Source organism: Dipteris shenzhenensis, chromosome 13, assembly GCF_047967505.1.
Source record: "Dipteris shenzhenensis isolate YYH24624 ecotype China chromosome 13, Dip_SZ_1.0, whole genome shotgun sequence".
Classification (NCBI taxonomy): domain Eukaryota; kingdom Viridiplantae; phylum Streptophyta; class Polypodiopsida; order Gleicheniales; family Dipteridaceae; genus Dipteris; species Dipteris shenzhenensis.
Window position 1 is genome coordinate 11,907,561 of NC_141608.1, and position 13,095 is coordinate 11,920,655.

General features: G+C 42.0%; 1 protein-coding gene across 3 annotated transcripts in view; it reads right to left on the bottom strand.

Moving 5' to 3' along the window:
• Window positions 1-852: 852 nt before the first annotated feature.
• LOC147895025 (uncharacterized) overlaps window positions 853-13,095 on the bottom strand; it is a 30,138-nt gene continuing 17,895 nt past the window's right edge. The window contains exons 2-3 of one of the 3 annotated variants that reach the window (XM_087384055.1): window positions 3,473-3,541; window positions 853-3,118 (exon numbers count right to left, since the gene is read on the bottom strand). In XM_087384055.1, the coding sequence (XP_087240181.1) occupies window positions 1,028-2,788 (1,761 nt within the window). In that variant the 5' untranslated portion in view covers window positions 2,789-3,118; window positions 3,473-3,541 and the 3' untranslated portion in view covers window positions 853-1,027. Of the gene's footprint in view, window positions 3,132-3,472; window positions 3,580-13,095 lie in introns of those variants that run through there. The other 2 variants (XM_087384053.1, XM_087384054.1) reach the window with 2 other exon arrangements.

Sequence of the window (13,095 nt, forward strand, 5' to 3'; positions counted from 1 at the left end):
TGATTTCCCAACTAGCCTTTGGTCCGGACTAGTGCCATATAGCTAATTCACATCCATTGGATAATTCTTTAAGCATTGGTATTTCTTAGTCATTTTGTGATTATCCTTACTAACTTCTATTAAATCTATTTTGTGGAACCATTACTTTTTATGTGCAAAAACATTGGTTCCACCCTACTCTTGAATTGGGTTACACATCTAGTGTTGGCTTCTTTTTTAATCACTTTTGACACTTACCATAGAAATACATGTTTTGAAGCATACTTTTAGGTGGGGAGTAAGTTCCACATGGTGGGCATACTCTCCAACATGTGGTCTTACTATCTGGGTTGCACACATGCACGCACGCGCGTACACACCTTAGGCATTTAAAGGTTTTTAAAAAATGTTTTTTATTTTTAAAAGTATCTAATGTTTATTAAACATAGTATATATGCCACACATACGTATGCATGAAATGCTATAGAAATTGTTTTTCCCAATTAAAAGCAATGCTAAGGCTTGATTTTAAAATTCCCTAAAAAGCACTCAAATATTGAGATATATAAATAAAACCTAAAATTTATTCCTTGAAATTAAAGGCAACCTATGATCTTAACCTTAAGACCTGACATAGGTGGGTCCCTACCCATCCTAGTCATGCTCTAACCATGAGACACTGGATGAATCTCATGACATGGGTAGAATTTCACCCCTTACCCTCGGGCATAACAAACCTATGTGTCTGTGTGTGTTTTCTCCTCTTGGCCTAAGTGGTAAATAAGAAGTCCATGTCATAAAAAATGCCTATTAATTGAAACGCTAATGGCGTACAAATATGGAAGGTCCATCTATTTCAAATTGGAGGTTGACTATCTATACATCACCATGTGTGGTTTTTTTGACATGTGTAGTTATTTGAAAGCTTTGAGAATGACATTGGGGAGATACCATAGTGGTACTAGTTCACAAATATTTTTTTAGCTACAAGAAGACTTAAAGTACTCAACATTATTTTTATACTACAAGAAAACTTAAGTGGTCAATATTAGTCATCAAAAGAAAGCATCTCTAATCGTGCTCCAAGTCCATCTTCTTGTGGCATGGCCATGATGTTGGGCACACGTCTCTGCAAAGGACCTACTTCATGAGCCTTGTTATCCAAGTGAGTCATGGCATGGTTCACCCAAAGCTCAACCTCGTGCTTTTGTACTTTTAAGGACTCCTTAACTTCTCCTTTTGTATTTCTAGTTCTTTTTCTTGTAAAGATGGATCCGTTTGGTGATGTGACATTAGGTGCCCCGAATGTTTTCTCAATGAGTTTTCTCTCAGCTTGAAAGACATAAGGGACTGCTGACGAATAATCCAAGGGATTCCAGATGTCTGACACGCTCTTGCTGAAACTGTTGCAAATTCCATAAGCCAAAAATTGTAGACGATCGCGTTCATCTAACACTACGTTATCTAGCACACAAAATGGAAAAAAGGCACGATAACTCAATCTAGCTTTCTTCATCACAAGCGTGTTCTGAATGCTCCAACCACCGTTGTCTTGTCTCAAAGGAATCTCAATAGCTTGCTCGAAATTGTTTGATCGTGAGGTGGAACCTGACGCTTGCATTTCTGCTCCCACGCTAATACTTGCAAATCCTACGTTGCCCCTGCCTGCGGCGTTGATTCTTGCACCATACGCCTTGTTTTCCCCCTCTATAATGGTATTTTTTTGGCTTGCTTTTGCAGTCTCTCCATCTTCTGTCCGAGTTGAATTTCCCTCTATAATAGCAGATCCCTCAGAAGTACACTCCATTGATATTTTGATATCATCATGATACCAGCCAAATCGATTATTTTCCTCTCGCTTCGGTTTTGGAGCAGCATCTCCCAAATCACATATTACATCTACTGTGATCTCAATGGTTCTGAGCATATCTTCTCTCTGAAAATAAAATACAAGAGTAGGGGTAATAGATACTTGTGCCAAATCACATTCATCACTTATGTCTACCTGTCGACGATCTGCATTGAGGAATCTGCCACCAGAACCAGGTTTAACTTTCACTCTCGAAAAGAAAACTGAAATGTTTTTAGCAAGCCGATCATCGTGACTATTCCTATCAGCTCCGTTGTTGTTCCCGTCACCATCCCCATCTCCATTAGGTCTCTTATCTAAGTGATATAGTTGTTTCGCCAACCCACTGTCGTCATCTTGTTTGGAGCATTCACTACTTGAAGACGCACTGCACTCACCATTCGCCTTAGCATTGCAACCTCGGGAGCCATCACTACCTCCGGTAACATGTTGAACGCACGCAACTTGCTTATCCAGAAAAAGCTTCACTACCCCCCACATAGAGGGATTTTGGATACCAGAATTTGGTAGCGATGGCAGTACGTTGAGGTAATGAACTAAATTCAAGCCAACACCAACGACCCCAGCTACGTGTTTGCCTGTCAATACGCGAGGCACATGAGACTCCACACCACTTTGTTGACTGCTATAGAGAAGAGGCATGTACGTGCAACCACTATCAAAGACTCCTTCCCAGATTGTTTCCCACTCATGTTCTTCAAATGCCTCAATCTCTACTTCATCTTTCACAAGTACCTTTGCAAACTGAACGCTAACTCCAACGATGGAACACATACTTTCAGAGCTCGGAAAGACAAATTCCAGGTTGCCTTCTGCAGTTTCCCGACCTAGAATGATTGTCTTATTTTCGAAGATGACAGGCAAAGAAGTCGGATATAGTAACTCCTCAAAATGTTTCAAATCTCGTGCACCAACGGAATCACTGAAGAAGGAAAACATGGCCCTAAGGAACACTGAAACCACGTGTTCAGGTTCAGAAGCCAGAGCAGAAGCAGCTTGAATTTGCCTTGCAAGGTCACCCGATCCTAGAGAGCGGAGGTACTCTGCAAACTTCCTGATCCTAGTAATTTCTGGCACTATCGCATGAGGTTCTTCCACTTGATGAACACGATGGAGCCATCCATTTTCTTCGAGTGATCCGGATCATCCCATCTCTGTAGTGTCCATGCGTGCTACTTTCACCTGTACTATGTCACTGTGTGTATGATCTATGTGACTGCAGGCTGTATCTATGTCAATGTCTGCATCGCTCAAATCTGCTTTCAAAATCTGCAAAAAGTATCTATACAGGTTAACAACACCATAATAAAGTGTCAAATTGCTATGGTTTTCAAGCTAGCTTTTATCAAATTTCTTTTTTAAATTATGATGTGTTTGTATCTTCGTGCGCATCCACAATTCCTATTCTGATAATTATATGTTTTGCACAATATCGTGGGTTCCTAATCAGATGAGAATTGAGTAAGAGGACTACGTAATAAAAGAGCAATAATAAAAACTTTAAATGGCAATGGCTAGAAACATTTCAAGTAAACTTATAAGCTTTTTACATGACGATCTAGATGAAAGAATTTGAAACACGTCTTAGACAATTTACTTCTAGTTTGTGATTGGTGTACAAACCTTAGTCTGGGAATGAAGAACTTTTAGGTGCTCAATAGTTCTTTCAAGTGCGGAAACCTTGCAGTCCGGCTGCATTACACAGAAGAAGAGCAAAATTTGGGATTAAACTCATTAATCTAAAGAGGAGACATGGTTGATCTAAGGAGGAAAAAATAATCAACTCAAGCATTCCCGAGAAATTTGGAAAGAATTGCGACTATCTCCTAGAGGAAATGATGTGGAGAAGAAAATTCGCAGTATCAAACCGAGGTATTCCGATCTAGTGATTCTCTCTCTTTTGTTCGCACCGTACGATATCGCTTTCCTAACTAATGTTACACCTTTTCCCAAATAATAGATCTAAGAAAGTAGACGAGAATGAGAGATGCAAGAAAATAGAAGCCTTTGAAAGAAGTTGCAAGCCCACGATCCCACATTCATGTGTGCGCCATGATCCATCCAGCAAGGATGCATAGTAAGTAAATCTAGAAGTCACCGAATACAATCTAGGACCATACCTCTTTGACAGTAGGAATAAGAGATTTAAGCTCCTGCATGCATTTATCTATAGACACTTGATGTTTGCGTTCAGCCAGCATGTGCTACAACAACAATGACGATGGCACAGTTAAGGAAAATTTCCTACTAAATTTCTGAAACTCTTACTCCATGTTACATACAACTTTCTCTAAGCTATTGCCTTCATGTTTGCTTATGTTGCTCCTTATCCTGTGGCTGTTTCACAGCCCAGTTTCTCTTTCACCTTCTCTACATGGATGTTTTATCAACCATGCATGCCTTTTATTCAACAATACCTTTGTGGACTTGGTTCTTCTATGTTTTGTCGTAGGGCGGGAGTTTGCACACTCATTGTTTGCTGAGTTCTTTGTTGTAGCTCAGTTCAACTACCACCATGGAACACCTTCTAGATTCATGCTCACCTTTGTTGCATGCCTTGCTCGACTTCTCTACACAATTATTCTTCTCATTTGCGACTCATCCCGTATCGCTACATTTTCTTCACCTCAAGCTTCTAATCAATCTTGGCCGGGTCCACGAGGTCCACATAGTAGCTGGTTCAAATTATACAGTTTGTGTGCTAGTCCTCTACTTACCCCTTCACAGGCTAGTCTAGCTACTACAGCTCCTTGTAGGCATCTGTTGTAGCCTTTTGTCACTCTTCTTGTTTGTAACTCTACGTGCTTAGCCGCCGAGCTCCTACTAGCATCTCCTATTTGTGGCTCTTCTTGCTATACTTGACCTCAAGTTTCTTCTTTTGAAGGCTTTTTCTCTACATAGGAGTCTCCTTGCTTTGGTTATCTACATAAAGGTAGTAGATTGTTGGCCGTCCATCATGCTATTTGTAGCTTCTTAGTTTGTTGCTTGTGACACTAGATATGGGGTCACTTTAAAGCTTCTTATCTCTTTGTTGGTTGCAGCTATTCCTTGCCTCAAGAGCTTCTTTGCTGATTTTTTATCTCTCTTTTAAGCTCTCTTTGCTAAACTTCTTCTACGAGCTCCATGCCTCCTTTTGAGAATGCCTCAGCTTCTTTTCACTCAAGCTATCTTTTTTGGAGCCTCCTCTCCAAATTCCTGCTCTACTTTAAGGCTTTTAATGCTTGAAGTTCTTTCCAAACACCCTTTCAAACTTGAAATGACACCACACCTAGCAACTCATAATGGCAAACTCCACTCAAGAGCCAACCTTGCAAGCACTCAATATATCAATGCAAAAACACTTAGCAAACAATCAACAACTCTCAATACTCAAAATGAGAGGGAAACCTATAACTAAAGGACACATGCCTTCACTTAGCAAGACTTGCACACACTCCCAGGCAAGAGTCTCACAATAACCCTAATACTAGATTTTGAAAAATGAGCCAATGGGGATAGGGGAATTGGGGATGGAAAAACACATTACTTAACATGCATTCCTCTCCCTTTCAAAGTCTGTCTTCACTAACTTTGAAAATCTAACACTCTAACTTAGACTTAGGCATTCTGACATACTGACAAAAACTCTCATCTACCAAGTAGAACCTTACTACTCTATGCATCCTCATTTAGAGTTGTGTGCTAGGTGAAATAGCACATAGATCCAAATGAGGATATACAGTCCAATGCTCAATGCACAAACCTTAGAGACGATGAGACTCGGGGGGGTCACTCATCATATGTAACCCTATCACGTGAGTTCAACAAAAGGATATTTTTTATTTCTAAAATTTACAGAAATAAATATACATAAGGGACTATTTAAAATAGTTTTGGAAAAAATTTACAGATTTGTATAGAAAAGGGGTACATTTATTAATGAAAATTTTACACAGATAAGGGATTTTAGAAATATGCCTTGAACGCACGTGGTATAGAGGGTTTATATATAGTGACCCCCCCGAGCGATGAGAGATATCCAACACTTGGCTATACACAAAATATATGCTCTCATATACCAAAAGATGAACATGATAGAATACATATAGAATACTCAGAGGGTTGCCCTAGTAAGTCCATAAGGACTCTTCACACAAAGACTTAGGACCTCTTCTAGACTCCTCTATCCTCCTATCCATCTAACCATGTGTACAATATATGAGCATACGTGACACCATATGTACATGGATGATGACCTATCCAATGATCCATATACCTCAACATAGCACTCTTGGTGAAGCCATGCCTTCCCACACAACCTATCACAATGGATCTAAATGCCCAAAAAATAATGCAATTCTACAAAATCATCAAGGATAATTTAGTTTGGAGGAGGTATGGACGACACATTTGAAAATCTCAAGCATTGCAGGTTGTTACAAAGGACAATAACGCCATCCACATTGAGGGTAACCACTGAAAAGAAATCATGAGTAGTGCAAAAGTATAGACTTGTATTGCTATGGCAAAAGTTGTAATTTGCAACGATTGAAATACAAGTACATCTTGATATACCATGAATAAGAAGCCTGCTTGAGGCCATTAAGGGCCTTGCAAAGTCTGCATGCGGTCCTAGACAGGTGAGGGAATCCAAGAGGTGGCTGAAGATATATATCTTCTTCTAGATCAACATGGAGAAATGTGGTCTACACATCAAGTAGATGGATGTGCAGATGGTTGATGGTACCCTAGGTAACAAGTAGGTGATGGCAGAAATGCGGACCATAGGCATGCATGAACGTGTCCCAAAAATATGTACCTTCACATTGGGTGAAACCTCATGCAACAAGTCTAGCCTTGAATCTTGAAATTGTGCTATTTCGGTGGTACTTCAATTTGAAAACCCAATTGCTCCTGATGGCAGAGTGTCCTTTTGCTAATGGAACCCTAGGCCATCAAAATCTAGTTTAGCACTACATGATAGTCAAGGCAACTTCTAGCCACAACAATTTTATGGTGAATCAAGCGTCTTGTCAATTCAAGAGTGACCCAAGGTATTTCATCAAAATTTTCATTTTGTTTAGGGGTGTGTGGGATTGCTATTTCTAGTGGATGGCAACTTCCTAGTAGAAGAGATTTAATGTGAGACTTCAGTAGTCTTTGCCATTGCAATTTGATGCATCTTCCAACTTGATTTTCAATAAGGCTTTGAACTCACAAAACTTATCAAGAACTTTTTGCTTGCATGATAAAGAAAATGAAGATGAAGTGCGAATGGTCATCAATGAATGTCACAAAATTCTTGGATCCACCTATGGAGGTCGTTTTGAAGCAGAGCATAGAAGCAGAGCACACACATCATTGTATATGAGGTCGAGGAGGCTAGGTGCCCGATGTCCATCCTATCATTAAAAGGGCTCTTCAAGTTGTTTTCCATAGACACACCATAATGTAAGATCTGGTCCTTTCGGTAATAGAATTCATCTACTAGATTTTGATTTACCATTTGCTCAAGATTTTTGGTGATGATGTGGCAAAATCTGCTATGCTAAAGCTCATTATGCCAAGCTAGGGCAGTGCTCTTTTTTTGCTCCAGCCGCAATCTACCATAAGTCTTTCTCCTCGAGCACCATTTGGATCTTCCATTTCCATAAGCCAGAGTTGGGTTGATCCTTCTTGGCATTCGAGCATTCGAGAGTTGAAGAGGGCTATGGGATCGAAGCCCATCGTGGGTGCAATAAAAGCCAAATGGTTGGGCTCATGTTATGTGTTCCATTTCATTTCCATTGCAAGGCTACCTGCCGAAAAGGTATCCCAATCAGGTGCACATGCTTGCTTGAAGTATGTTGCACTCTACCAGATTTATGGGTAAATACTTGGGGAGAGTTCTGTGAGGTTGATGATAGCTTTCATTGGTTGCCGGCTTGCTTGCCCGTACCTACGTGTGCACTCTTTGCAAGGGTCAGGCAACGTTTGGCCTTTTGATTGCCTTCCGTTTTCCACATCAGCCTACAGGCTCCTAGAAGGGCTTGCAAAAGCTCTCATGTACCCAGGGTGAGAGAGTGGGTAGGGAGTAGAGTGCACAACCACGAAAGAGTGGATTGGTGATCAGAGGAATTGTAGGTGTGGGCCCATAAACATTACAAGAAATAATATAGACAAGACAAAACGCAAGGCGAGAGATGGGAAGCTCGAGTATGCGGAAGGAATGCATGCCTTGTATTACATCAAGAGACCTTTATGTAGAAAGAAAGAAGTAAATGTCATAAAGGGTGAGTCTCAACACTCACCCAATGATAGCTAGCCTAAAACACCTATTTTATTAATTTTGGACTTTTTGTGTTGTTTTTGGACGAAGCCCAAAAATCCTTCCCAAATGAAAACTTTACTTTGTGAAAATATCCTTCCCAAATCAAAATTTTACTTTCTGAAAATATTCTTCCCAAATCAAAAGTTCACTTTGTGGCACTATCATATTCACATAAAAATATTATTTTTTCAATCTATACTTTTGCACCAACATGCAAGAATTTGAAATAATCCTATATTAGAAATTCTAGCTATATCTAAGTTATTTGTTAATTTAATTATTTTTAATATTTTTCCTTGACGTTTCTCGTTGACGTGATAAATTTATAAATCCATGAAAGGAGACTTAAATATTTCATGAAAATAACATTGTCACTCGCAATATGCACAAAATTTTTAAAACTTTTAATAAATAGAAAAAAGACATGATGCCATAAGACCCAAGTTTTGTATTGAACCAAAGAGGTATAATAGCAATTATAGCTATTATTATATGATTACATTGAGAGACGTTGCTCTCAGCTAGAGTCTTTATATCCAAAATGATATAGATTGAACATATGTTTACAATTTAAATTGTTGCTCTTAAAGAGCCTCAATTCGTGCCATTTGCATAATTTGACTCCCCATTGTCTTATTGCTCAATGTCACAACAATCCCTTGCCAGGTGCCATCTGCATAATTTGACTCCTACTTGTCTTGCCAAGCCTTGCCCCTTGGGTGCATTGACTCCCCATTGTCTTATTGCTCAATGCGATAGTCCCTTGCCAGGTGCCATCTGCATTAACTCCCTATTGTCTTGCCAAGCCTTGACCCTTGGGTGACATCCAGTGTAAAATACAGGTGCCATCTGCATTAACTCCCACAAGTTATCTTGCCAAGCCTTGCCCCTTGGGTGCATTGACTCCCCATTGTCTTATTGCTCAATGTGATAGTCCCTTGCCAGGTGCCATCTGCATTAACTCCCTATTGTCTTGGCAAGCCTTGACCCTTGGGTGACATCCAGTGCATATTTTGACTCTCATTTGACATAGGAGGTGATGACTCTGATTATAATTGTCTTGGATTGGCTCCTTGCCTAGTACCCAAATAAAATCCTTCAATGGACTTCAATACAAAGCTTTAATCATGGACATTCTTCATTTGCGCTGTCTCCTTCTACTTCCTCCATGGCGAGCATCCTTAAAAATTCGTGTATATGCAAAATAGTTTGCTGTGGTATTTTTATTTTTCCTTCTACCTCATATCCCATATGCTTCTTTGATTTCTTTACCCTTGAATGCCAAGACACTATGATTGTCTCCGTCGAAACTTGAGAGACCGCTTCATCATTTGGGACCCACTCCTTCATTATACAATTAGTATACAATGTGTTATTATCCATATTCTCCTTCCTGCCCTTTGGCTCATACCATACCGCTGTAAATGTTGTAGCTCTCCCTTGGTCATCTCTTTGCACATCAACTACTTTTGCAACCCAAAACTTCACATTCTCATATTCATCATCCGATGGCCGAACCACAACAAAACAATCGACCTCTATATCTACTTGTGGCATAAGCTCTCTCTTCTTCGGTCCACAATATGGACGTGGGAGTAATGATACAAATTCATTTTCAAAGACTGGAGCTGGGCGCAAATCGTTATGAACATTTGGCCAAAACATATTGCATTCTTCCTTGACATCCTTTGAGCCTCGCATTCTCTCAAGGTCCTTTATTAAATTTCATGTCTTGTTAATTACAGTGGTAGTGTGTTCTCTCCAAGTAGGCTTCGAATCAGGATATCTCCGGAGCATTTCTTCTTTGTATGTAATAAATGCTTTTAATCCTTCCATTTCACAATTAGACCTCTCATTGAATTCTTGTATAGGAGCCCATGTTGGATACCTTTCCTTGCTAGGAATTGAAGTTAAGAGACTGTAAGGTTCTTCAGGTTCCCATTTTGTATCATGAGAATACTATTGCCATTGCATTACGGGTTTTTCATCTTTAAAAAAAAAAACGAAAGTAGTGTGGATTGGTATGACCTGTCAATGCATCACCACCCGTTTGTATGAAAGGTAGAATGAAGATCTTCCAATCATACATTCTTTCGAGCCTCTCACATACTGTACTTTCCTTACGACCACCAACTTGCCTGCCACATCTTCTCACCAACTCATCTATTGTCTCCATATCCTTGCATTTAAGCTCCCTTGAGACTGTGCTAAAAACCTGATCGATATCCTCATGTGTATGCCCAACATACAAAAATCCACATTCGACCTCATTGAAGATTCGATGAGCAACTAGCATGGAGCAGAATGCAAACATGAGTACATTCTTATTTTCTCGCCACCAATTATCAGCTTGTATTCTCAAAGTCGGTGGTAGGCGACCTTTTTCTGCATGTACATTGCGAATTGCCTTCATAATAGATGTTACAACTTGATTGCTATCATGTAGATGCAAGGAATCAATCCATATATCTGCAAAGAACTTTATTCCATGCACTAACACTCCACATAGATGTGTCTTTAGAAAGTGCTTTCCTTGTAATTTAGGTGGAGTGGCAACAAAACGAGGCAATGTTGTTGTATTCTGATCCATGCCATCTACAATAAGGAACATGTGGTCATCGGGATGTGAAATAGCTTGCTCCTTCCAAAATGCATATTTTTGTCTAGAATGTCGAATAAGGTCATGATGAGATTTTTGGTTTTTTTTGTATAATTCCCTTTGATTTGGACATGTTGCACTCTGAATCAATCGCTTTAAATCATCACAGACATTGCACTTTGACATTTTTTGCCTCCTTGGGATTTTAACATATCCAAAGTTCTTCTTCCAAAGAGTATACAAAGTATGAGAAGAAGCTACGGCGTCCCCTCTTTGCCTTTGCTTTTCTGCAATAGAGTCAAATACTTTGAGCTTTGTCAAGCCCATTGGAAGGTGCATTTCAGTGATCGCGTCACCGTTAGGGAGTTTGGTAGATATATGGGGTTGAGGTAAAGCATTTTCATGTATGAAGTCTTGCAAAATTGCTGCTGCCCTGACAGTTGAGATTCTTGATTTGGACCTTCCTCTATTACCGCCATCGGATATGCTTTGCATTGTCGATCAAGCATAAAACACCGTTTTTGCCTTTGTGTCATGCACAACCATATAAAAACACGGCCGTAGGTGTGTTATTCAAATAAGTACTTATCGGATCGGGGCTCCACTTTGCACACAAGTCTGTTTCAACTATGTTGAGGTGCGTGCAAAGTATTGTTACCATCGGATATGCTTTGCATGGTCGATCACGCATTGTACACCATTTTTTCCCTAGTGATATGGACATCCACAAAAAAACACGCCATTAGGTGTGTTATCTGACCAAGTACTTATCGGATGGGTGTGCCTCATTGAGCACATTTCAATACCACCTAGGTTGAGGTGTACGAAAGTGTTGTGCCCATCGGATATCCTTTGCATGGTCGATTGAGCATTAAATACTATTTTTGCTCTAATGTCATGCACATCCATAAAAAAACACGCTGCTAGGTATGTTATCCGATCAAGCACTTATGGGATGGGCGTGCCACTTTCCATGTAAGTCAATTCCACCTAGTTGAAGGTGTGTGCAAAGTATTGTGCCCATCGGATATGCTTTGCATTGTCGATCAAGCGTAAAAAACCCTTTTTGCCTTAGTGTCATGCACAACCAAGAAAAAACACGGTCCTAGGAGTGTTATTCAAACAAGTACTTATCGGATGGGGGCTCCACTTTGCACGCAAGTCCGTTTCAACTACGTTGAGGTGTGTGCAAAGTATTGTCACCATCGGATATGATTTGCATGGTCGATCACGCATTATATACCGTTTTTCGCTAGTGGTATGCACATCCGCAAAAAAACACGCCCTTAGGTATGTTATCTGACCAAGTACTTATCGGATGGGTGTGCCTCTTTGAGAACATTTCAATACCACCTAGGTTGAGGTATAGGAAAAGTATTGTGCCCATCGGATATGCTTTGCATGGTCATCGAGCATTAAATACCATTTTTTGCCTTAGTGTCATGCACATCCGTAAAAAAACACGCTGCTAGGTGTGTTATCCTATCAAGCACTTATGCGATGGGAATGCCACTTTGCATGTAAGTCAACTCCATTTAGTTGAAGGTGTGTGCAAAGTACCGTGCCCATCGGATATGCTTTGCATTGTCGATCAAGCATAAAATACCGTTTTTGCCTTAGTTTCATGCACAATCGGGGGAGGGAGGGCTGAGAGGGGGGGGGGCTGGCGGCCGCGGCCGCCAGCCCAGGGGAAGGGGGGATGGGGGGGAGAGGGGGTGGGGAAGGGGGGTGGCAGGGGTGAAGGGGGGGAGGGGGTGCGAGAGGGGGGGGTTGGGGGGCCGCGAAGGGGGGGAGGGCTGAGAAGGGGGGGGCTGGCGGCCGCGGCCGTCAGCCCAGGCAAAGGGGGGAGAGGGGGGGAGAGGGGGCGGGGAAGGGGCTGTGGGGGTGAATGGGGGAAGGGGGAAGGGGGTGGGGTGCGAGAGGGGGGGTGCAAGGGGGGAAGGCTGGCGATCGCGGTCGCCAGCCCGTGGAGAGGGAAGCGGGTGGGGTGCGAGAGGGGGGGTGCGAGGGGGGGGAAGGCTAACGACCGCGGTCGCCAGCCCGTCAAGAGGGAAGGGGGTGGGGTGCGAGAGCGGAGGGGCCGAGGGTGAAGGGGGGCGAGGGGCAAGGGGGTGCGAGGGGGGTGGTGGAAGGGAGTGGGTCGGGAAAGGGGCGAAGGGGGGGGTAGGGGAGTGGGTCGGGAAAGGGGGAAGGGGGTGCGAGGGGGGTAGGGAAAGGGGGGAGGGGGGGGGGCTGGCGGCCACGCCGCCAGCCTGGGGGAAGGGGGGAGGAAGGGGGTGGGACGACGGGGGAGGAAGGGGGTAGGGGGGGGCTGGCGGCTGGCCGCCAGGCCTGGGGAAGGGGGGAAGGCGGGGTGGA